The sequence below is a fragment of the Dermacentor albipictus genome, chromosome 3 (assembly GCF_038994185.2).
Source record: "Dermacentor albipictus isolate Rhodes 1998 colony chromosome 3, USDA_Dalb.pri_finalv2, whole genome shotgun sequence".
Lineage (NCBI taxonomy): Eukaryota > Metazoa > Arthropoda > Arachnida > Ixodida > Ixodidae > Dermacentor > Dermacentor albipictus.
In genome coordinates this window covers 58026740-58052984 of record NC_091823.1, presented here as the reverse complement: position 1 = coordinate 58052984, position 26245 = coordinate 58026740, and the positions used below count along the sequence as shown (strand labels likewise).

Genomic DNA, 26245 nt, shown 5'->3' with positions numbered 1-26245 from the left:
CGACTCGGCAGAGAGCGAGAGCGCAGGCGAGGCTTCCTGCACGTTTTATTGTTTCTTTATCATATTTTTATTCTTTCTTTCTTCTGCACCGCGCGCTTGTTGATCGCCGGCGTCACACCGCCGCTTCCTTTCCTTCCTCGGCAAGCGGCCGGCGATGTTTCGTCTTCTTCCACCGTCATAAACATGCGGGCGCGACAGATCCGACTACCGCCAGCCACCCTCCCCATCAGCATCCCCATCTCTCCTCTATATATACGGCCGCTGCTGGTGCGGAGCCGCGCGCATCCATCGGCTTCTCCTTCCACCACCTTCCGCCTCTGTCCGGGTATGGCGTCGCGGACGTGAATTAGCTCTCGCGGGGGGGGGGGGCGCACCCGAAGGAGGAGAGCGAGGGATACTCATGGCATGGCTGATTGAAAGGCAAGCAGCAGCTGCCTGGCCCGAGCGCGGGCCTGTGGACAAGGGGGAGAAACTTACGACACGAGCCACCGCCTGCCTGCAGCACGCACCGCGAGAACGGCGCGTTTCCTTCCTGCGCGCGCACGGCTGCGTCGGAGGACGACAGCCGCACACCCATCGCCCGGCGATTTTTGTTTTCGTCCTCGTGTCTTGCAGCCCGCACATATATATGTGCCGCCCTCGTTTCTGCCGATGGCGCATATGGAACCTTACGAGTGGCCCTGGAATACACAGGTCGCGTCCACAATTGATGGCGATCTTCCCCTTGCCTGCATGCATGGAGAACCTGATCAGTGGCTCGGAAGAGGGGGAAAAACTTGCGCGTCAGGCCACTTACGGCTGTAGTAATTGACTCGCAGAGACAATACAACGCCAACGTCCTTCGGCCCAGAAAAAGCTCTATTCGGCTCCATCGATTCGCTACTTATGTATGTCTTCCCTTCACAAGTGTTCGTTTCGTCACGCCCTGGCGCAAGACATACGACAAGTACAGTAAGTACATAAAAAGTGAGACAGAAAGAAGAAAAGCACAAGTGACGCTTGTCGTGCGTATAGCTCCGGTATTTATAAAGCTTGTCGAAGACGTGACGTCTTTTTATCGCTTCCGCGTTCCATATGCAAACTGCTGAATCAAGTGAATTAACGTAGCATCTATAGTAACGTACACGCTCCTTCACGCGTATGCATGGAGCTTTCTTGAGAAAGACAAGAGCTGCCTCAGCGGTGACAGATATTTCCCGAAAGGACTAGAAAGTGCACGTAGTGTTTGCAAAACTAAAGGCACACTTTAAACCCCCAACCAACACCCGCCGCGGCGGCTTGGTAGCGTTGGCGTCGAGCTGCTAAGCCCGAGGGCACGGGATCGAATCCCCGCCGCAGCGGCCGCACTTCGATGGGGGCAAATGTATCGCAAGAACGCCCGTGCACCGTGCACTGAGTGCACCTACGCGAGCCCCGGGCGGTCGAAATTATTCCGGAGCCCCCCACCACGACGTGCCTCATAACCATATAGTATAGTTTTGGCACGTAAATCCGCAGAATTTAATCCACAAACCACCACCGCGTCAAAAGAGTACATACGTATAGCCCCCTATATATAGCTATCATGATAAGCGCTTGTTCCAGACATATACCGATAAATGACCGTTAAATGAGTTGACGCTGTAATACTGATTGGAAGACGGTATATATAGCTATACCGTCTTCCAATCAGTATTAAACCGTTAACTAATTTAACGGTCATCTATAACAGCACCACTGCGAAAGAGACAGAGCTGTCAGTATACAGTATTTCTCCCACTTCGTGCATCAAAAAAATAAAAAATAAAAATGAAAAGACATAAAAACGATAACGCCCGGAAACGTACGTGCGTCAGCGCGCTGTGCAGGCAAGGACACCGCGTGAACTCATCGAGGAAGCACGCCAAGTTTTGTTTGACAAGGCCCTGCACAACGCGATGCGATTATATTTGCGTGCGCTCACAATGCTTCCGGCATCTTTTTTTTTTTTTCTCGTATCGTCATTTTATTTATTTTTTCCCACCCTTTCGTCTCTCGCTGTTCATGCTCTGCGCGTACGTTATCGCCCGGATTTCGCCATCGTGCAGCGCTGCGCCTGCAAACCGGGCAAATATGGCAACGGACGCGAGGGGAGATTTCCGGCTCTTTGTGCCGCCTCGCAGCATCGCGCTTATATACAGCGAGGGTCGTGCCTGCGCTGCTATAGGGTTGCTTTTAGCAAACCACGGGGGGGGGTTCCCGGGGATTGATTTGTCTTTATTTCGTCTTTTTCATTCCTGAGCTCCCAAATTAGCGTATACATGCGTAAAGTGCCTGAACCAGGGCTCACGAGAGGACGGATACCCGTATTCGCTACAGGAGTTGTACGTATATACTCTGAAACAAAATCACACACACAGCGCCCACTTAGAACGTATATTTAAGGCCAGTTGGGTGCTATATATTATATAGTGCAGAACACAAGACATACCGCTGACAAGGCCACGGCCACCTCACGGGAAAGCGAAAAGTACCATAAACCTTCGCGAACGCTAACGTTGCGTAATACGTATTCACTTACCGGGTTATACGGCAGGCCATTCAGTTTTGTCCAAACATGTGCGGAATACAGAAGTTTAGAGCCGGTATAACGTACAACGCACAACTCCATGCGAAGCAATATCGCAGAAAACGTTCCACATTACAGTAGGTAATTACCAGCATACAGTAAAACAACGCCCTTTCTCAACCTTTTCTCTTTTTTTTTTCATATCCAAAGCGTAAACCGGACTCCACTCTTCTTTTTTTTTTTTCTTCTTCCCTTGCCGTCAAGTTGTCCTGCATGCCCCCTGGATTCTTATCGACACGCCGCGCAACGCCGCTGCTTTTTTTGGCCTCCGACGGAGGCTCGCGCGGAGGGTTGGTAAACAGTCTCTGCGGCCGAAGCAAGAGCACAGCGGGGCGCCGATACAGAGACCAGATAAGAAGCGGCCGCGGAGAAGCGATAAGGGGCCAGCGATGCCCCGAGCAAGGGCGCCCTCTTATCGGATACGTCAGGTGTCCTCGGCAGGTCGCGTCAGCGCCGCTGTTTACCCGGGACTTACGACGACACGGCTACCGACTTGCTCGTTCGCGACCGCTACTTAAACACGGCGGCGTGCTGGAAACTTCGCGCTCGCCCCGATACAACCGCAGCTATATAGAGGAGGCTCCGGATACGGGAGAGCGTCTCGAGAGTTGAAACGGGCAAAATGGCGAGGTGATTTCAGTACACGGGCGGATCTGTTCATTCCACAGTAGTGCACATTGCAGTTCTCCGTCACCGTGGTCGCGAATACAGCGTGCACAGCCTAACGTCCCGAGAAGCGCAGATGATCAGCAGGAATGACACGTTCATTATATGGGCAGTTCATATATATAAGATATGTTTTTTCGGTTAGAGATCAATCAATCAATCAATCAATCAATCAATCAATCAATCAATCAATCAATCAATCAATCAATCAGCTGCTTGAATCGTTCGCATTGAATGCGTGTAATGTGTACACAACACATACGCATTCTCTATTTCCAGAATACGAACATGACGTGTCTCGTGGTAAACGCGACCAGAGCACGGTCACACAACCCAGACTTGCAGCACCTCCTCAAATTTCTGCTTAAGCGGACCAGAACTTCCTTCCTTGTCGTCCCCTTCAGTGCTTCGCTTCGAAATTTCCAGAGCTAGTGCGTGTAACCTTGTACCCGTTATGTCGTGCAGTGAGTATCGCCTACAGAAAAGCAGGCGAACCGTGCACACGCTGCGGTAGGATACAGCTGTCCAGTTTGACACCTGGGTGCCCGCTGTCGAAGTTGAGGAGCATTATTGCGACTGCAGTGCCACTAAGATGGCATGTATATATACTATAGGAAATATAAACTCTCGGCAACTTTTCTCCTGCTGCGCTCGTCCGCGGCAATGCCGCGAAGAATCGCTGACGAACTCTGCGCTCTCCTTTTCCCTGCCTGCAACAATCCGTGAAGCCGCAGGATGATTAACCGCCGCTTCCCTTCCGCGAAACGATCCTGTACAGCTGCTTCGGCTCCATACCGCCGTATTAGCGGGAATGCGTGAGCTGAACAGTTTAACCTGGGGCTTGCGTGGCGCGGTGCGCGCTCGGGCCGCCTGGCATTGGCGCATGCGCATAACGCGAGGGGGCTCACCCCAGCTTGTCGCCATTAGTCCCAGCAGAAGACCCCAGAACGTAACACACTCGGTGCCTTTGACCCCGAGGAGGAAGGAGGGGGAGGGGAGCACGAGGCCTCTTATAGGCTGTAACGGAGAGTCTACCCTTCGTAAGCGGGCACCAAACCTCCCCCTTCCCGAACGCCCGCTTCTTCCTTTCTTCCTATAGCGCCGGGAGCAAGTAAAGAAGCAGAACGGGAGCAATAATAATATCGTCGGGGGCGAGGAATCCGCTCTCTGCTCTGTATATACCGCCAAAGGTCACGGGCGCCGGGCCTTTCTTCAGCGGGCCATAAACACAAGGCCTGCCTGCTCCCTTGCAGTCCGGACTTTTCACTGTCCTCGACGTCGTATCTTTCGTTATTTTATTCTCGCTCGCGCGCCTTCTTCTGCCTCCTTCCCTTTCCGATCGCAGCTGTATAGCTGGGCGCGTGTGCCGACAGGCCGGGGCAAGAAAAGCTCTCCCTCCCCCGTTCCCCGAAACGGTTTTACGCCGTCAGTCAAGAGCCGGCCCCCAGCGAGGTGGCCCCTTCCCGGCGAGCGAACCCGCCCCAATGGTCGGTCGGAAGCAGCGGAGTCGAGGACGCTGCGCCGAGGCCCCGCTCTGGCTCCTTTTGCGAGCGCGGAAAGAAATACGGAGCGCGCGGCGTCGATGGCCGCCGACACCCCCCGCGCGCGCGTCACTGCTGCGGTTTGACTGGCACGAGTGACGACGACGCCTTCCTTGCCTGCGGGTTCGTTCGCTCCTTCACTGTGGGGCAGTGGCTCGCAGGGCGTTGCACCGCGGGTTCGATTACCCCTGCATGCAGGTGTTACGACTGGGCGCCGTTTTCTTTTTGCTTGCCCGCGAAGAACAACCGACGTGACCGAGCAGGAACCTCCTGCAGGCCTTGAGAGATGGGTGTCGAACTTAGCCCGCGCGCTCCGTGAAGCCAAAGCTTAGGGAGTAGCGAGAGACCCCGCACTCAAAGGTTCGGTATTAATTTAGATGGAGCGAGTGCGGTAAAGTCGGCCTTTACAACACTGGCGAGCACCTCGCCGATGCGAGGTCGACGCTTCGAGGGGGATCGCGTTTTAACCTCCTGCCGAGCGTACTTCGTCATCATCAAGGACTTTAGCGCTTTGCGCTTGCGCACGGCATCCTCTCATTTCCTCACATGATGGTGGATACAACAAACACGGTGTCGAGACAAGGGAGTAACGTAAAAGATTAGAAAGGGGAGTAGAGTATAGTGACAGCGCGTAGCAGAGGCAACAAGAAAAATATAGGGGGGAGCAAGAAAAATTATTTTCTTTTTCTTTTGTCGCAGCACTGCCAAGCGTTATTCATGAGAAACGAGACCATAGTTCTTGTCGCAGTACGGCTAAGGCACCTATGGGTGAGGCATATGCGGCGCCGAATGCGAGGAGCATCCCTTTGCTGTATATATAAGCAGCCGCGCGCCAGTGACGTCACGTCGTGTTCACTTAACAACGCTACACGGAGAGGCTACACGGAATGCTCACGTCTTCGCAAACGTGGCCACGCCATACGTTCTTTTTCTATTTCGGACAGAAACCGAGATCCCGTTACATTTCTGCGGCCGGCGTAACGCGTGCGCTCAAAGCAGTGAATGAGCACATTAATCAGTCAATTTATTTATTTATTTATTTAAGGCTAGCTCAAACAGTTTCGTATAAACTGTAGGGAAGAGCAAGGGCGCTCTCAAAGCATCGCAACCTTCCCGTATTTACCCAATGTATGCATCGTGTCTGTGCTGCGATACCTTGTAGCATTCTCGAATTTACTTGCACTTCGAAAGCGGAAGCGATGGCTCGTCGCCAAATACCTTCTCGGCAATAAATGAGAGAGGGCAAAGTAAGGTGAGGCTCGATATGGCTAAAAAAAAAAAAGATGACCTCAAAAGCCGCACCACAACAGTACAACGGCTAAGAGGGACATATGGAGATAAAATTTGCGACTGACATGCGGAAAGGGGAAAAAGAAAGTCTACAAAGTGGCACTTCTAAGCAGCACATGATATGTATGCAGCTGCGATCAGTATAATACACCTTCATCAGGCACGCACCCGAGACAAGATACAGAAAAACCGTGCAGTACTGTGGAGCTGGCGGCAGCTTAGCCCTGAGCCACGCTGTGTTCGCACACTGGAACGGTCAACGACTGGAGCGAAGGTTGAGCCAGCACGCTAGCCAATCGCTAGAACAAACGACAGTACAGTGACCAATCATACCGCGCTCCCGCATAAGCGCGCAATATCGTCCCTGAATTGACCGACACCAACTGCAGCAGCTAGCTTCCGCAACGCTGAAGAACGGCCGCGCTGTTTCAGCGAGGAAAGTGCCTATGCGCCTTCTCCGCAAATTTCGTGCAGTGTGTCGAAAGCTATACGTCTCGCGTCACCAATCGAGCAGAGATAACCGAAACAAGCGCTCGCCCAATGTACGTCTCTAATGTTTCCGAACGCAACGCCAAGTGAAAAGACGGATCACGGCAGGATTGGGCAGCGCACAATGGGCGAGCCCTTCTTTCTAACCTGACTTGCAGCAGGGCCGGTACAATGTAGCGACTCCTGCCGCTCGATTCTATACCTTTCTTGTCATGCACCACTCCCGACCTGCCGATAATAGTGATTACGTACAGGCAGATCACCGCTCGGACCACTGCTGAAGCCCGCAATGGAAAAAAAAAAAGAATGGGAATAGAATCGTTATCCGGCCTAGGTCCTCATTCCCGGTTGGTTGACGCCAGCAGTGGCTTTCTCCGCATTGCACGGAACTGCTGAGGCGAAGGGTGGGCGAGAGGCGATTGCTGTTAGCGCGCGCTCGACGATGGGTTTCACGATTCGCGGCGCACGCGTCGACCGCCGCGCGTCAAAGCGACTTCGGCTCCTTGGGTTGGCAGTTCACCTCGACTGCGCTCGTTTCCGTCAAGCGCGAGCGAACGGGGTCGCGTCGCGTCAAGCGTTCGCGGGAGCCAGATACCGTGACGATTACCGCAAGAGCCGCCGATTGGTTCGCTTCCTCCCAGGCGCGGTGTCGAGGCAGCGCCGTATTGCATGAATGCATTCTGAGAACTGAAGACACTTCTCTCGCAAAAAAAAAAAAAAAAATTTTTTTTTTTTCCATTCATTTCGTGTCTACGCGTTTCTTTGACAGAAAGCATGGAGGAATGGGGCGCGTAGGCACGAATATAAAACGATGGTTGGCGATCAGAGGCGGATTACGATTGCGCCAGGAGCCAAATTTAAACCGCGCGACCGGCCGCCTCGGGATTGTGCGTCGTCTCATGTGAAGTCGCTTAGCTTTTCTATTATAGTGTATACTCGCTGCAGCGCTGCTGACTCGCCCGAATTAGTCCCGGTCCTCATGCACCGTGAGCCGGATTTCTTATGCACTTTTTTTTATTATTATCGGTTCCGCTTAGTGGCCGATCCATGGCCACCCAGCGAAGGCGCTGTTTCGTGCGAGTCAGTGACGAAGGGCTAAACGACTGAAAACAGATTGTTTTAAACAACGCGTCCACAAAGCATAACGCGCTCGTACGGTGTTTTGAATTAACTTAGTTCCGCTGCTTTTAGGACGTTAAAAAATGAAGTTATCATAGAGACAGGGGATGTCCTGGATCACATGCGCCATGCATATCAGAGCGTACGTATACGCTAGCGCGATTAAAGGACGGGACAAAAGAGGACACACAGGGACACACGCAGTGCTGGTGCTGTGTGTGTCCCTTGTGTCTTTTTCTGTCCCGTCTTCTAACCGCGCTACCGTACATTTTGAAGATGCATTACCAACAAGCCCACATTGCAACCCTAGTGTACGTATACGGCCACAAATGACGGCTCGACACATTCCGAAGACTCGCAGAAGGCGAACTGTCACGCAAGTGAGGATTCCAGCTATATAGAAGCCGTGCAACATCGAGACATAACTTTTTAACCTCATTCTGCATGGTTACACACTATAGATGCACAGGCACTCCTTCCGTTCGAGTCTGCCGTTATGAAAGATCTGCTGGGCGCATTGGGGAATAAATAAAATAAGGCGCAAACAGCCCAAAATGCTCAATGCGATGCACAAGTGTCTCGCCCGTGCTTGGCGCCGCCAATCCGCTTATCGGTGCGCGGCCCCGCGGAGTGTCGCGAAACGGCCCGGTGAATGCCCGAAAGACCCGCGTACACACGGCGAGACCCCAAAGCCTACGCGTCTGCGTAAGGGGCGCGCCCCCCCACTGAATCACGACCTTTCCGTGCCATGTGGAGCTGCTGCTGAGTCTTGTGCGCTCAGCGACACGCGCCGATAGGGGGTGCGATCGCACGGCCTTGTTGCTTCGAGCACAGCGCGTCACCGCTCTCTTGACCTGTTACCTGCGTCAGTATGCAGCACACTCCGCGAACGCAGTCGCACATATGTGGTGTACGGACGCTTAGTGCACGGCCCGTATCTTCACTCCCTGTCTCTCTCCCCTTTCCAGTCCGTTCTATAACACGTTTTTTTTTTTCTTCTTCAGCCTTCAACCACGAGGAGCTGCGCTGATCCACGACCGTATACATTTGTACGCGCCGTGAATACTAATGGCAGATATCACGCTATATAGCTAAATGGCGTTGCTCTATACATGGCCCTTTTTTTCGCATCGCGGGCGAACGAGAAAACGAGATCGTCTACAAAGCGACGCGAAACAGAAGGAACGCTATACGGTTGCGGGAACGTGAAAAAGAAATAAGAGGGTCGTGAAGGGACAACAGCTGTGCGGTGAAGTCACAGCTGGCGTCACGATGAATCACAGCAACATTGTGCGTCCCATTATGTGCGAGACTTAGCCGGTAACTGCCCTAAGACAAAGAGAGAGAGAGAGAGAGAGAGAGAGAGAGAGAGAGAGAGCAATTTACTTCATCCTGTTTGGCTACCCTACACGTAGAGGGTGAGTGGAATAAGGTACAAGAATTCGGATAGTTCACGTATAATGCATGAACGACGATCAGCGCACACATAGTCTGGCATATACGAGTCAGCTGCCTTCAGTTATTGCAGAAGTGGCCGCGTTTGAGTCGGTGGGGGAGAAAGTCGAGATAAAATGGTGCCGCTTAAGGGTCGTCTCTTGCGGGACATCTGTTGCCACGATCACTGTCTCCCTCCTGAACACATCAACGCCTGAAGTATCCCATGGCGGCACTGGGGCCACCAGCACTCATGCACAACGCTGCTGAGCTTCGGTGACCTGTTTCCGGATGATCCCGAAGAGTGACTGAGCGGTGGAGGTCCGAGTGAAAAAAAGAGGGGGAAAGGGATATCTGGAAAGAAGGAGACGGCGGTGTGCCGATGCTTGTGTATATACTACCACTCACCAGGGGCGTCTGAGGGCACCCTCGGCGACTTTGGGCTGCACGAAAGTCGCATGAGCACCATGGCGGCCATGCAGTCGTCCATGGTGTCCGCGTCCTCGCTGGCGCTGGGCCGCCTCTTGCGGCCGCTGCAATGAAGAGAAAAAGAAGAGACACGCACTCAGCATTGTGCGGGGAAACACTACACATGTATGCGGCGACGGTTATGCAAGCACAGCGGAAGAAGGATGACGAGCCGGCCTGTAATCTTCCCGTCTGTACGGCTCCAATGCCGCGTTGGGTGCAAACGTAGGGCGGCTTCGCGGCTATAGAGAATACTCGTGGGAGGACAAGCGTGACCTCGCTTTGACGTCCATAGAATAAGAACCAAGGTCGCGGACTGGGCCGTCGCCAGTACGACTCGCTTTGTGCCTGCCGTGTTCGCGTACGTACACCGCAATGATTCATCGAGAATGATACCCACTATTTAAAAAAAAAGAAGGTGGGGGGGGGGGGAATGACGGGTCGGGGAGGGGGTGGCGGAGGTAAAATGAGAACTGTGAGCTGTACAACTGCCCTCTAAGGAATGGAAGGCTGCAACAAACCTCAATCACCCGTGCAGATCGAGGCCGCTCCTATCTTGCACAACCAGTATCCACGTATACAACAAGGTATACGTGTTGCAAAGAATGTTAACAGTCGACTACAATTTCGACGACAACACTTCCGTGGTGCACGTCAGAGCATCGCAGTGTCTGATTCGACAATAGTCAAGCGGCTTATAGTATTCTCAGGTACCCTCAGTACACGAGATCTCAGTCGTATACCCTCAGGGCACGGTGCATGCCTATGAGTGGCAGCGTCGACGGCAGTGACCGAGCTTGCGCAGTGCCTACATATGCCGTCGTGTGACTTTGCGCCCGATGTTCCTAAGACTACCTAACGAGGCCGCCTTGCTTTCGGCAAACAAAATGATACTGCCAGAACCATCATCGCATAAACAAAGATCGCTGTAAACAAACAAACAAACAAACAAACAAACAAACAAACAAACAAACAAACAAATGTAGGCGCGGCCCTAGCTAGCGCACCCGCTCAATAATCAGCCACACGCGCCGCCTCGCAAGCACTAATATATACCATACGCGAAACCTGAATTTACACCGACACGACCAATGCGTGCACGCGACTCATGCATAATCTATAAAGGTGCAGACCTGTTGGTTTTCGTTCTTTTATTTCATTTTTTCCTCACAAAGCTTGGCAGTTGCAAAAGCGCGAGTGTGTGCGCTTCGGACGCGATTACTCATCCCCCCCTCGCGCGCCCTAGTCACCGCGGCGCGACACTCCACGAAACGAGGGCGCGCCTCCCTGACTGCTCCCCCTCCTCCTTCCCCCCCTCCCCCTCGTTAATTATGATCGCATGCGCACCACCGCGGAGCGCTGCCTAACGCCGTTGAGCGTGCACGCAACAACAAACACGGTATAGGCGAAGGCAAGGAAAACACCACGCATAATCTTGGTCGCCTATAATATATAGCACGAAAAAAAAAATAATTATCTGATGTTTTACGTGCCAAAACTACTATTTGATTACGCAGCACGCCGTAGTGGGGGACTCCGGATTAATTCCGATTACGTGAGGTTCTTTCACAGTCACCTAAATATAAGTACGCGAAAGCTCTTTTTTTTTTTTTTTTCGCCTTTATCGAACGACGTCGAGGTCAGGAGCGCAACGCGTTAGCAAGTGAGCTACCGCGGCGGGTCATGGCCAAATAAAATGGCACAGTCGGTTATTGTTCATTCGTTACGTCGAGCATTAACAAACCAGAAAGAAAAAGGGAGCTGAACTGTTCGGTCACAGCTGTCTTGAGAACGAATATGTCGGCATGAGGTGGGAAATCGCACGCGGCGCGCGGGTGAAGCGATCGTTTGCGAATAAAGAACGTGAGCGAAAGCCACGGGTCCAGCCGGCTAATAATTAAGGAACGATAATCGGCTGCATGTCACCGAGGAAGACTAAAGTTTTGTTTCCAATGTGCCACGCTAATCCTTACGCGATGCCTCAATTATACCGGCGTTGTAGACGGGAGGATTAGGAGCGGACTGTAGACACGCCTGCATAGTTCTCCGTGCAGTTGACGAGTACATAAAATTCAGTATACAGAGGCACTTATACAGAGAAAATAAGAAAAAAAAAATGTTTCGGTGATTTCGGAACCATATCATGCAAGTGCAAGGAAGTTAAACAAGGAAGAGGAAATAGTAAATATAAGAACAAATTCATGGCAATGACAGCAGCACACAGTTTTTTCTTCTTCTTCTTCTTTCGGGCCTTGTGGATAGGGTATTTTAATCATTTACGTCACTGTAAATGGAGAAAAACCGTTTCGCTGCTCTTGGTCATTGCGATTGGAAACAGGTTGGAAAAAGGTTGCGTTAAATGGAGAGTTTGACCGGCGATACAGATCAGCTGTTTGTATCAGAGGTATAGGGGGAGAACCGGAGAGAAATTATTCATCACGTTATAAAACACAGTGAACAATAGAAAGCTTAGTGCACAAGTCCTGAAGTGATAGAGAGCTTATCTTTGTTCGCCGCTTCCGGGATATATACAGAGCTGCCGAGGCAAACAATGTCTTATCGCTCGCCCCGTCAGGTCCTGTGTCGAAGCTGCGGCATTAACTTGAGCACAAAAAAACACGCAAAAGGAAAGAAAGAAAAAAGTTAGCTGATCATTAGGGCTAACCAGATCACGAGCCGCGACAAACATACGGTCGCTTGCATAGCGTTCACTGCATGCTTCTATCTATGATGTGCGTCGTTGCACCCTTCTGCTTTGACCTTGTATTGTACCGTGCGGCAAAATTAATGTATCAATCAATCGTGCGCGCATTCCTTCAGCGCTGATCAGATTGATAAAACGGCACTGATAAAGAATTTCGTTGTACAGTAAATCCCGGATAATTATCATCATGCCATTATGGACATAATGTGTGTGCGTGCGCGCGCGTGTGTGTGTGTGTGTGTGTGTGTGTGTGTGTGTGTGTGTGTGTGTGTGTGTGTGTGTGTGTGTGTGTGTGTGTGTGTGTGTGTGTCGCAGTGAAAATATTGCGCTCCAGCCTCCATGCAACTATATATCTCCGGCATCAGGCCGAAGGCGAAGTATACTGCAGCGAGGCGCGCGAGACGATAACAAACCAGCATCAGTGTATTTAGAGAAACTTAAGCGAAGCCAGCGGCCAGAAGTGAAATACATACGATAAGAAAGAAGGTGAACCAAAGCCCGCGATTCTCCGAAGCGAATTTCTCGCGCGCCGCTGCTGCAAATGTTTTCCGCGACTGATACCGCGCGAGATAACGTACATTCTTTATTATACTGTGCCTAACAATGCGCCATCCGTCGTAGCTGCTGCGTGCAGAAATGCCACTTTTATCATTTCATGGCAAAAATCAGGAACATCTGATAGCCTGAAACTCAAACAATTCCCTTCTGCAGGTACGCCCACTACAACGTCGGGACGCTACACGCTTCCTCTTGTCGTCTCGTTCACCTCCTCCCTGCCGCCGCCACTGACCGCTCACCGACCGCATCAGCCCGTTGCGGGAAAAGATAAGGGCGCGCGCGCGCGCTATCAGCTCACTCAATTACGAGTCTGCAAACCGCAAACAGGCCGCAGGAGCAAGCGGATCTCCGGCTTATCACCGCGTGTTTTCTTTTCCAGTGAAGCTCTTAGCCTAGGGAGTTCTCGCTGCGTGTCCTCACAGAAAAAAAAATACCTTCAGCGATTAAAAAAATAATAATAATAGCGATTGAAGCGAAAAGTGCATACATCCTTTGGTATCATCACGCATACAGTACAGCATTCGTTTCAGTAAAGAACAAGCACAAAAGCATCCAAACCACATAATTGATGATAAGGCGCTCCTGATAACAATGCGAAGCACGCATACGTTTCCCGGTAAAGTTTACCGCTGCGCAAGCTGCCGCGGCAGCGACGGCAGCTTGCGGCGTGGGGTAGTGGTGTCACTAGCCTTTCATATAAAAAGAGGCAGCCTATAGCAACTGGTTTTACTATTGTTACAGCGCCGCTATGGGTAGGCAACGCATGGTCAGGAGAGAGAAGTGGTTCGTTGGTGAGAAAGGAAAGATTGGCGCTGCCTTCTGCAGCCCTTGCGAGAGGGAGCACGGCTCAACGCCAAGGAGCAGCGTGAAAGCGAGGGGCGGCAAAGGGAAAATAAACGGCAATACGACCAGCTTGCGGCGGCGTGCCGCGAAAATTACCATTAGTCTAATGAATGAATAGAATTTATTGATTGGAAAGACAGAGAGGTCGACCTGAGCTAGTGCGCTCTAGTCTGCTACTCTGCACTGGGGAATTACCATTACTGCCATTACCCTGAAGCACTGTACACTCGCCTCAGCAGTTGTATAGTGGTTTTCAACAGCTTCGCTGAACATACACTTCCGCAGGGCCGGGACGGCGAGTCTATGTTTACCGCTTTATTTTCCCTCCACGCAGCGCGAATGGGGCGGTGTGCTATTGTGCGACGAACAAGATATTCGGGGCTCCCTCCTTCCGAGTAGATGCGAACGTGTCCGAGCGCGTCGCCTTGAGCAACTTGCTCTCTTGTCGCGATCGGTTTGTGCTAAAGCAACTGCGGCTGGTTTCCTCTTACCATTGTTCTTTTTTTTTTTTCATGAAGGTTGCTCGCTGGGGCGCGGCCAAAGATGATTTCACCTAACGCGAAATTCTGAAGGTAATGAATTCGCCGGACTGGCGTATGATTGAGCGACTCCCAGACGCCCATTTTTTAAGAGGACACAGAAGCAACACGCGTTTGGTGTTTCCGCTGGAACATGCACTGCTTCAAGGTCGCCCGGTATACAGTGCGCAACTCATTTTAGGTTCGGCGGTTACGCAAACACGTGTCGTTCCCGACACGTCCTGTTACATCACATTCGATGAGCCAGCAGACGACAAGCTGAGTGCATAATCGCCGTGAATAAGCACATCCAATGCAGGAAAATTCTTTATGCACGCCAGCTGTTTCAAGTTGCAGAAAGAAGCGCGGTTTGTCCCACAGGACCAGCAAAACCTGCGTACGCGCGCGTTCTCGCATTTGTCGCTCAATCGAAGTATGCACAGTCGCACGCTTCTGAGAAGAAACCTGCATCATTTGGATCAGCATCACGCAACAAAACCTCAGTCATGCGGTGTGCATGGTGTGCAGTGGTATCGCTTCTGTGCTATACGTACTGCCCGCGTCCTCTGAAAATGAAAGGCTTGCACTCCGCACCGCTTTAAACCAGCTACACGGAATAGCTTTATCGTATGGACAGGCTCTTGAGGCTCTCGTATCTCACAGCTGCGGAAATCCACAAAAGCGTTGTTACGATTACAGAAGGCAATGGCGGATTCAGCGACGGTCTGTGACACAGCGCTGATAATTTTCACTATACATAGGCAACATCAACAGTGGACTTTCTCTTTTTATTTATTCTTTTCCTCCTATTTCCCCTTCCACAAGTGCAAGGTAACCGACCTAGCTCAGTCCATTGTTAATCTACCTGCAGTTCATTTATCCTTTCCCCCTCCCTCTCGTGGCTACGGTGCTGCTGTTTTAAGGTGTCGGAGAGAACTGAGAAGAGCCGTCGAAGAGCTAACGAAGCGGTGTACTGGCAGCAGTTGCGCGTTTTCATTTACCCAAGAAAACAAAACAAAAACACGTAGTGACAATGACAGTGAGCACGGTTTATAGTTGTTTATTTACGTGTCACTATAGCGGGAGCACAACAAAAACATTTTAAGCGGCCGCGCCGGACTTTCCGTGTTTTGCCTTTGCGGCTTCTTGCGTCCGTGCTAACGAACCGACTTTCTTATTCCTTCCTCGTCATACCAGCTCGCTCAGCTGACACGGCTATTCCTTCCTCGACGTTCGCATACACGAAGCTAACAGAACAGGAGCAAGGGCCGACAATGCTCGTTTGCGGGTGTAACTGCTTAACTGCACTTCATGACTACCTCCTCGGTACACTCTTAAAAAATGCTTGCACCCTTTGGGGCTTGTCTTGCCCCACAACAATAATCGTCATCTGCCCTGTCTGCATTGTCTTTAACGCTGCGAGACCCGTACTTCTGCAGGTCACGAATGGCAAGCGCGTTATCACTGTGACCTACACTCCTAAAACAGTGACATCCTTTGGAATGTATATTTGCCCCACAACGATAATCGTCATCTGCCTTGCTTGCGTTTCCTTTCTTGATAACGCTGCGCTCGCTACACTTTGCTCTCGAGAATGCTATGTCACGGCGACTGCTGTTCGTAACTTGGAAGTACCGAGCTCGCAGCGTTAAAGAAACAAAATGCGGGCAAGACAGATGACGATTATTGTTGTGGGACAATATACGCCCCAAAAGGGTTGTTACTTTGTTAAGAGCGTAGCTTTCGTACTCCTCGATAGAGCCCCTTCATTCTGCTTTGGGCAGAGACCCTGTCAAATGGAGTAAAATGTGGGGCAAGCAGTCACGCACTCCAAAGGTAGACGCCAGTACTACTCTTGGAGTGCAGATAAAAACGTCTCCGAGTTGAACGGGGAGGGCGAGGGGGGGGGGGGTGCGTTCGCTAGAAGGCCATAGAGTTTCTCACTATAACACCTAGAGGGAAATCTGGCGCTTACCGTCTATGGGAGTTTCTTAAGGGGCGCCGTGCCGTCATGGCAATGACGGTATATGTGTCTGCGAGGCTCGTGTAGGCTGGTGTTGTAAGAGGCTTCGCCCAGAACGTGGATATGGCTACACAAATAACGCGTTCTCAGAGTAAAATCTTCATAAAATGTTTCCATTCACGAATATTACATCTTTACTCACCTAGAATACATGACCAACCGCAGGAAAGCAAGAACAGAAGGCAAACTGTTTCAAAGCGAGCGCGAATCTTGTCGTCTGTCCTTCAACTTTAGCAGCCTGCTGACACTTCTTACATATCATATAATTGTACATGCAATAAGAAGTCCTCGTAGTTAAACAAAATATGTTTTTGTGTTATAATAAAGCTAAAACAGCTTTTTACGTGCTATTTCAGTAGAAAATTAATCATCGTGACAGACGGAACGGTGCTTGCCTGGCTCTCCGAGAACGATGCCAATCCGAAGTCACAATACACCGGCATTCCCATGCATACCACACCATAGCAGCGCCATATTTCCCTCTGGGTAATATAGTGAGAAACTCTATCTAGAAGGCATTTGAAACAATCCAGATGCCAAAGAGAAGCTTCAGGAAGAGAGGAAAAAAAACAACAACACAGAATCCGAAGCGTAACGGGCAACCCGAAACGAAGCGAGCCGGTTCCGCGCGCCTCTCCGAAAGGCTGAGATGCAAACGCGTTTGGTATCACGTTCGCGCGCAACTAGCCAGTGCTGGCATACGATGCCGGGGAGTGCGTTGCCTATCGACTTCACGCCGAGTCTGTAAGCTCCCGCGGCGGAACCGGCACATTACGGCTTCTTCGGGCGGTCGGCCTTGCCGCTCGACTGTGGAGGCGTCCTTCCCCTTCTCTTCTTTTATTCCTCTTACCACTCACTGCCCTGCGCAGTGCTGTTGAGGCGTCCTCACAACGAGAGACACTTACGGCTCTGTACTTTTCAGTTTCCTTCCTTTAAATGTCACTTACCATACGGCACATTACAAGCCGAACAGCGAGCCTCGCGCTCTCTCGCCCATCTTGGCCCGCTGCTCGAATATCATCCCGCTCAAGGTTCGCCATTGTAGCGTAGAAGTGCCGCAGCTTCGGCGCTGCGGCTCGGCCCGCACAGAGTGCCAACAGCGCTGACGCCGAGCGATGAAAACAAGAGAGGGTGAAAGCGGAGCAGGGGAGACAGGAAGGGTGCGGATGGCGGAAAAGGGGGGGGGGGGGGGGGGAGTCCTAAGCTATAGGCTCAACTGCGAGTGAGGAGGCCAAGGAGCAGAGCGTTCGAAGAACAGAAGACCAGAGTGGGAACTCAAGCAACCAGAACAAAGCTTAAATATAAACCTGCTCCTAGAAGACGGAAGAAAGAAAAGGAGACGGTGACGAACAGTGAACGGAGATGACGTGAAAAGAGAGAACGGGTTGATTGCAGAAAGTGACTGGGGCTGCAGCGAGCGCGGGTTTAAAGAAAGGGCGAAGCGCAAGGAATAATAATAATAATAATAATAATAATAATAATAATAATAATAATAATAATAATAATAATAATAATAATAATAATAATGCGACGACGACATCAGAAGCAGAGAGAATGCGAGCGACACCAGAAAGGAAGCGAGGAGAAATATAAAGCGTGCAAAAAACTCAGCCCGAGAAACGGAACGAGAAAGACGGAAGACAAGAGAAAACAGAGATGTTGCTGAAGGAGCCCCCTGCTCGCACGTGCGTGGGTGCTCCACCGCGTTGCCCGCTCTCTTCTTTTGTCAAGCTCGAAAAAGAAAAGAAGAAAAGAGAGAGAGATAAAAAAATGAAAGAAAGAGGAAAGTGAAACCGACGGAAAAGGCGATGACTAAGTAAAAGCGAAGTGTCGGAGGGAGAAAGCTAAAGGGGCGAAGGGCGACGAATTGGTAGCTAAGCCCTATATTGGAAACCTTGGGGCGACCGAAGACAGTGGGAAAGGAATTCGGCACAGCACCTACGCTTGTTCAACATACCGGTACGCGTATCCCCCCTCACTACCGCTTTGTGCTTCGAAGAAATAAAACATGATCTCGGGGGCGAACAGGCGGCGTATATGACCACCGGCCGCGAACTCCGCGTATACAGGAAAGGAATGAGCCGAATAGCCGGCAGTTTCTTTTCTTCGGGGAGGGAGGCGGACGAACCTGCATCGTAAATATGGGGAGGGGAGCCAAGAGGGGACTTAAAAGGCCAAGGCGGGGGAACGGGGACGCCCAGCAGACGACGAGTAACATGTTCGCGGGTCTGAAAGGGAGAGCGAAAATTGGCCGACAAAGTATTTAAAGGAACTTGGAACGGGAGTGCAGTGGTCGGGCATGCCGACGCATTATTCTCCCCGCGCGCGCTAGCAGCATAACGCGGTGGTCCCTAAGGGAGGGAGGGAGGGAGGGGGGGATGGGTTGCGAATGTGAGTCACGCCGGGTGAACTTGCATCGTCCTCGCTTGGGACATTTCCAAGCCCCGCCGCTGCGGACGCCGTTGTCGCGTAACTTTCTTCTCTTGCGAAACTTCCATCTCCCTCTCTCTCTCGCTCCGCGCTCTGCCTCTCGTAAAACTGGCTCGCGCTCCGACCGGGCGGCACTCGAGTCACAAACACGGGGTGAGGGAGCGCCCCTCGCGCGGCCTCTCACAATAGAAGCGGGCCTTCTTCCTAACTTCAAGGAGACGATGCTATGCGCGGAAGTGAAGAAAAAGAAAGCAAAAGCGGCCGACGAAAGCGGCCCAAGTCGGAAAAGGAGTTGGGGGTGTTGGGGGGGTGGGGGGGTATCCCCTTCTTCACACAAAGGAGTGAAACGCTGCGAGGTGTCGTACAGTGGATAAAGAGAAAGGGAGAGAGAAAGCAACTGAAGCGAGAGGGTCGTAATCTAGCGGTCCCAGAAAAAGCAGGTCCCGTTGCACAACAGCTGATTTTCGTTCGCTTCCTCTCCCCGCCACCATCTTACTTTTCTGTTTCTGATGGAAGCAGTAAAGAAGAGGAATTTCGTTCTTTTTTTCTTATTATTATTGCTTCCTTTCTGCCCGCCCCGTATTCTTTGTCAGAGCGCGCGTTTCTCTTTCGGTTCGTTTGTTTACGCGTTTTCTCTTCGGGAAGCGAGGGAACGGAGGGGGCCTTTGTTTGGCCGGTCATTTCCGCGTATGTAGTATGCCTGCCTCAGCCGCATAGTTGCCGCTAGGAAAGAGTCCTGGCGGCGCATTAGGGGCGATGGCCCAAGCGCTTTGCGACCAATGAGCTGTCGCCCGGTTTCGCAGCGCTGCGTCATAGCACCTGCGCCCATGAAGCGCCGCGTTGTTCCCTCGAGGTCGGCCATGAAAAGCGGCCACGATGCATCTTACGCACTCGCCAAGGCACTTCGTTGCGAAATGCCAGTGTCCTATCCTAATACAATGTAATAATACGGGCAGGGAACTTCGTTCGCTTTCGACGATCAAAATCGAAAGCCCCCTCCCCTCCCTGCTCCTACTTCTTTCTTCTCCCTTCTCATTTTTCAGTGCGGGTGGGCTGCAGGACCATGACGCCCGCGGCGTCTGACCGTGATGCATAAGGCAGGCAATATGAGATGCGGAGCGCGGGTCATGCGACCGCAGTGCTCAATTTCTCCAGAGTGTTCCATCCTTTCCAGTTCACGCAGTGATCAGTCTTGCCACGTCGTGTATGCGCGATGGCTCGCATAGCTGTGGGCTCAACCTTTCATTAAAGGGCTGTTCCATATACGCTCCATCTCAAGCGAATGCATGCGGACGGCGGTTGAAGGTTTATGCAGGAAAGAAACAAATACGACAGAGAAAAAAAAATGAAAAAAGAGAGAGGGAGAGGGAGGGGGGGGGGGCATTCCGACTTTCACGTAGGATGCACGGGCACGAATATAACAGGTTGGTGCGATTTCGAAAACTCGATTTTAGGGCGCTAGAAATTTATTATTATTATTATTATTATTATTATTATTATTATTATTATTATTATTATTATTATTATTATTATTATTATTTGAAAACAGATATACGCACGGCAGGAAAGGGAAAGCGAGGAGCAGGCTGGCAACTGCCACCGGAAGCGGCACAAGGCCCGTATACTCTTCAGAAAGGAGAGAGAAACATAGAAATGGAAGATAGGAAGAAGGGGAGGAAGGGGAAAAGAAAGTGGAAGAGCCGGTCACCGCATGTCACGCTACTACACAATGTTAAAATACAATAGTGCCTGAGGTATATATAATCATTTGAAAAATAGAAATAGGCTACAAACGTGAACACAAGCAATGGAAAAGCAGAGGGCGCTCTGTGTGTCTGCGCGTTTATCCCTTGCGCTTGTCTATTTAGCGCCCTAAAATCATGTTTTCCAAATCTAAAAAGCTTTTGGTTCGTAAGGGCTGCTTGAGTTTTGACTAGCTCCCTCCGATATAATATAGTCGTTTGTACAAAACATCACAATTGGCTGGCCTGGTGCAACGAACCAGACTTATAGAATAAGAAATATTACTGTGTGTGAATGCGGTCCCTATAGTCCAGGCTGATCGGAGCTGAATTACAAATTACGAGATAACTTCCTTCTTGGGAACACCTCACCGCTTTCGGCACACATCCCTCTGCAGCTGGCTAGCTGTAATCTTCCAGAAGAACATTGTTGTCCCACATCAATGTCGTACAGTAGCCGTATAGGGCACCCGACTGTTAAGTATTTCCTTTCTTTTTGTCTTTTTCCCCAGAAAACGTGCTCCTATAGTCACAACATAGTCACAAAATACACAGACACATAGGACATAGATACACACGGATCACAGATGGAGACGCAGACTCAGGTAACATCACTGCAAATTTGCAATGCACGGTGAAAGCCGCCCCGAAAAACAAACAACCGGCATAGTCATGACGTATACATGTATGGTGGCACTTCCGCCTCAAACAATGCTGCGCAAAGGTTTATCCATCGAAAGGCGTCGGCATGTGTGCTAATTAACAACGTGCCATTGCCAAATTCAATAACTATCAATGCAGATATATATAGTTTTTGCATGCGCCGGTGTCACTTTTAGGAGCGCACAAATATCACTACAACCTGCAAGCGCCCGAAACAACAATCCGTGCCTGGGCGTGCAGTGAAAATGTCGAGTTCGCAACCATTTGTGCGCGCACGAGCTCCGCGATATAAACGCGCCGCATCCTTTCCAGGGAACAATGACGCGACCGAGGCATATAAAAAAAAAAAAAGCATACAAGCGAACGACAAAAATACATCGGACGTTCGCGACTCGGGATGCACGCCACATGTGAGCGCAGTTCGAAACGGCGAGGCCAAGCGCAGTGCTGTTTATGCAAAGGCGGTGACGGCACAGTCAAGTTCGCTGGCCTCGCTTATTTCTGAAACGGGGTTCGCAGCACGACCTCGACTGATTCGCGGCGGTTAACAACATGTACACCGCTATACACGTGCGCTGATCAGCTGCTAGACGCGCTATAGAACAGGCGGAATGCCGTTTGTTTTGTTGGCTTAACGCATGTCTCTATGTATTTTAATGTATCTGCCTTCCCGTAAATAAATCATCGCTCCATCCAGCTCCCCCCCCCCTTTCTTTTTCATTGATAAAGATGTCGCTGGAATTCCTTAGCCAAAACGGCAAAAGGCGCAAAGCAACTATAACAGACACCTCAATTTCCGTATTACGTCGTTTCTTACACAGCATGTCTTCCACTTTGCCAGCTCTTTCTACACGTTTCAGACCGCAAGCATGGGACGTCGCATAAGTTAGCGAATCTGGTGCCGTATTCGATGTGACGTTCGCACATATGAGGGAGAACCCTTGCTGGTTGGCGCTCGAACACTGCAGCTGACAACGACGGCTCCGCAATGCCGTCAGATAGTCGCCAACCATGCTCTGGCGAAGGAGAATGCCGTTCCAAGCTGCAGTGTGTGTATGGGCGGACGGCCGCAGCCCTTCTCCTATATGTAGCTCGTATAGCAGCAACGCTTTAAATTTTGAGGCTGCTGTATGCCTGTCTCCAGTGATCGTGCTTGTCAAGCAGTGGTTGGCACGTATGAGAGTTCGTGAAACTTCCGTCCACGTGTATAGCAGCGCACTGCGGTTTTCGCCTGGCAGCTTCAGTGTTTGTCACGGTCGATCACAAGGGTGCTTTGAACAGGTGCGGACGGCTGTTTCCACACGAGGAGCCAATGGCTCTACCGAACACAAGTGTCGCGCCAGTTTCTTCCATTTCTATAAAGGACGCTGGACCCGTATGGCTATGTTATATATCAGTTATATGGGGTTACATATAACCGATGTGTTATATATGGTAATATGTTAAGATTTATGAGAGTGAGTCAGCCAGGCAGGAAAGTGGCGCTACGGTTGTGGTCCTAGCTGCCCGTACTAAAAGCATTTATTTATTTTTACTCGTGCACAGATTCGTGAATTCGACCCACATATGTAGAGCACCTGTCAAGGGAGCCCTAATACGGGTGCCACACTGGCGCATTCTCGGTCGCGATCGATCGGCATCAAATTTCTCGATCGCGATTCGTTCATTTACGCGAGCTTCGAAAGGAAGCCAATAGCTGTCGAGAAATTCGATCCCGATCTGGCTCGATCGCGATCGAAAATGCATCAAAAATGCACCGGTGTGACACCCGTATCAGTTAAGCTGTACATCGGTAGGTTAAAATTCTGGGATACTAAGGCACCAACCTGTACGCGAACTGAGGCGTGGTGATTGCCACGTTCTTGCGTCATTCTGGCTCGAGCCATCTTGAAATTTCCTGGCCTGCGCATCGTGACATCACGGATTTTGACAACTGCGCGAGGCCAATGAGTATTTGTTTACAAGAAAACGTGAACTGCATTCAACAAAACGCGAAAGGACTCGACCTATCATCTGTTATACAGGCACTCCCCAAAGCGTAAAAATATGTTGTGTTCCATTAATGTCGTGCAGCATCGGTATGGCGCGACATTGGAAGAACAATGTTCACCCTCCCTTTGACCCTTACTGAATTGTTTTAACGTAAAGAGGGTTTCGAAAGAATGTTTTATACACTCCATGTTGATTTAGTATTTCCCTCTTGTGTCCCTATAATAGTCATTCCACATAAAAACCTACGCGCTGACAGTGAACTGCACATCTTTCCGCGCTACATGTCCAGGAAGGAAGTGTGAAATATGACTCAACATAAAAACGAACGCCTATCATTCTTCAGCGCACGGTGGAGACACCTGAACGAAATATGTGGCGAGAATAAATATAAACATAAAAAGGAAAAAAAATTAAGAACAGACTAATGAACTCGTTGGGTGTAAACGAGGTCGTTTCCCTCTATAAAATGGCCTAAAATGTGTATTTTTACTCCCCCTGCAATATGAGACGCCGCGTGTGCGTCTGCTTCAATTTCCACTGCATGCACATAAACTTAAAGTACATCAATTTGTCTGCTTTTGTAATATGTGCTGACTCCCTTAAAGCGGAAGTAAAGACAGGTGTCTTCGCAAACGCAGCTTGTTCGTGACTGTCAACGACCGAGGGCGTTAACTTGTGTGTAGGGCGCTGGCCTTTGCAAAGTTCGAGCGCTGACTAGCAGTTCGCTTCGGCGTGTTTCTATTTTCCATAGGCTCGGGGACAAAAAGAAAGTAAAAGCCATGAATGAAGAACAACAGCGATAGAAGCGGAAATACCTGCCGTACAGACTGTACGGGTCCATGCACATATATAGCTAAACTTTTAAATTATTTTTTTCAACGCGCACACGCCGTATGAAGAGGTCTTTGCTATTTCGCAACATGTACAAACTACTTGTTGCCCTTGCGCCGTTAAAAGGAGCAATTTTAGGAGGCGGAGAAGGATGTTGTAGGCTGTATAGTCCAACCGTTCGCCAAACGCGTTCTCAACGTGCCACTGTCACGTGAACGAACACAGAACAGGCGCTTTTGGAAGTTCCGCGTTTTTTTACTATAGTATAAGATTGGTTTGTGCTGCGTCCGCTTAAGAGAGAGAGAGAAAGGATGCGCCCGGGGAAGTACGCCCTCGCGGTCGTCCACGTGCTTCGTGTTTGGTTTCGTTCGCCCTTGCGAGACTTCGTGCGCAGAAAAGCCGGAGTTCGACGTCCGGCGTGCGGAGGGGAACGCTGACGCGGCCTCCGCCCCCTCCTGCCTCTCTGTGGGCGCGAACAGCGCCCCACGGAAAGGCTCGAGTTGAGCGCGCACGTGGTGGCGACAGGTATACACGCTGCAGTTCGTTATCGCGGCGGCGTATCGAGGATGCCGCGCCACAGGTCGCTAGCCCTCGAGGCTTACCCACACGCCCCGCTGTACAGCATGCACGGCTGCCGCGAGGGCGGCGACGACGTGCAACCCCACGCCAGGGCGCCTCGCGGGGCCAATGTATTGTGTACTCGCGCGTGTGTATGTACACAGGTGTCCCGCGGTCCTCCGCAGTGACGAATCCCGTGGAAAAGCAGTGGACTCACTTTGTACTACGTATTTGGCGGGTTGTTCGCGCGGTTCGCGAACGACTGCAGGCCAGCACCTGCGATTCGGTGCGTTGACCCGTGAGTTGTGAACGAGGAAATAAAGCTTTCGTTTCGCGGAGTGCGCGTGACGGATTTAGCGCCGGTCTAAAATGTGGCTGTCGGAAACCTGTATGAGTCTACTTTGCACGCAGTGCAAAGTAGTCTACTTGCAAGCATCACTGCAAGCATCACTTTGCAAGCATCACTGCAAAGTGATGCATCACTGCATCACTGTGATGCATCAAGTGATACATCACTGCAAGCATTACTTTGCAAGCATCACTGCTTGCAAAGTAACTACTTTGCAAGCAGTGATGCTTTGGCGTTAGAAAAATGAGTGAGAGCGTGAGGTTCGGGAGCGCTTCACGCATGGACAGGAGACATGCAGGAAGGGTCGTTGCAATGCATGGTAGCCTGGTCAAGGCCGCAGTCCGGCCAGACTGACCATAGGTAAATCACGTATACACGAAGAACGACCGGCTGCACGGGGCTAAAGAACGGGAGGGAACGTGGGAAAGGGGGTTGGAACGAACTGAGGGTAAGGGAACGTCAGTAACCATATCTATATACCCACATCTATGAGATGTGGGTGTATAGGATGTGGATCTTGGGGATCTGGGATGTGGATCAATAGAAGCCTGCGCTACTGCACGCTACTCAAGCGCTGCGAAAAGCCGAGGCAATGCTAAATGTAAAAGACATGCTCATCACATACGGCGCTTACAAGCGTACATACACATAAATAAGCTTTATTTTATATGTGCAGGCCAGGTAGAATCAATTAGTAGTGTGGTAAACAGGCATGCATAAGCGATTCACTCAGAGATAAGTTACCGCGCAATTTTGACCCCTTGACGAATTGAGTTTTCCTTAAACCTTTAATGCGCCACTTCATAATGAAAAAACGGAAGCTGTCAAGTTATTCCCCTCGCGTAAGCGTGACTCACTTTTTCATCATTTTTCATCCTTCGCGATGAAAAACCGTCCTCGCGAACCACGCTCGATGGTTTGTCCAAAGCGCGGACGCTTATTTCGCGAGACAACTACGATGAAGGCGCTGGTATAAAACGCTCATAACCTAATAAGCGCCATCCAAGGATTCGGGCCAATTTCGCAGCTTAGGGCCGCAATTAGGCCGCATTTTATCCGACTCGCTAGCAATCTTGACCGTCAGCAGCGAGAAGCACGTAGCTCGGTGGCTCGCGTACGTATACGAGTATATATTTATAAACATTGTAACGACTTCCTTGGACCGGAAGTCGTCGTACGGAACGCACATCCCCAAGTTGCGCGCGAACAGCCTTCTGAGCTACCCGGTGTAATTGTCTCGGCTCTAGTTAATGGCGGTGCCACTTGGCGCCTACGCGGCCCTGTATGTGTTTGTTCCTCAGTGCTTGTGTGTGTTTTAATTGAGAGTAGAGATAATATAGAAAAAGGAGCTGATGGTGGACGAGAAGGTAACTTGACGGAGGTAGGTGCCACGTCCACACCTTCCGTATTGCCCTTACGTGCGACTATCTGTCCGTTGCA

At 50.8% G+C, this 26245-nt stretch overlaps 1 protein-coding gene across 1 annotated transcript in view; it reads right to left on the bottom strand.

Moving 5' to 3' along the window:
- The window catches only part of Glut4EF (Glucose transporter 4 enhancer factor), a 125517-nt gene that overhangs the window by 87424 nt on the left and 11848 nt on the right, over nucleotides 1-26245 (bottom strand). The window contains exon 2 of the mRNA XM_065427841.1: nucleotides 9535-9659. Coding sequence (XP_065283913.1) covers nucleotides 9535-9659 — 125 coding nt within the window. The remainder of the gene's footprint in view (nucleotides 1-9534; nucleotides 9660-26245) is intronic.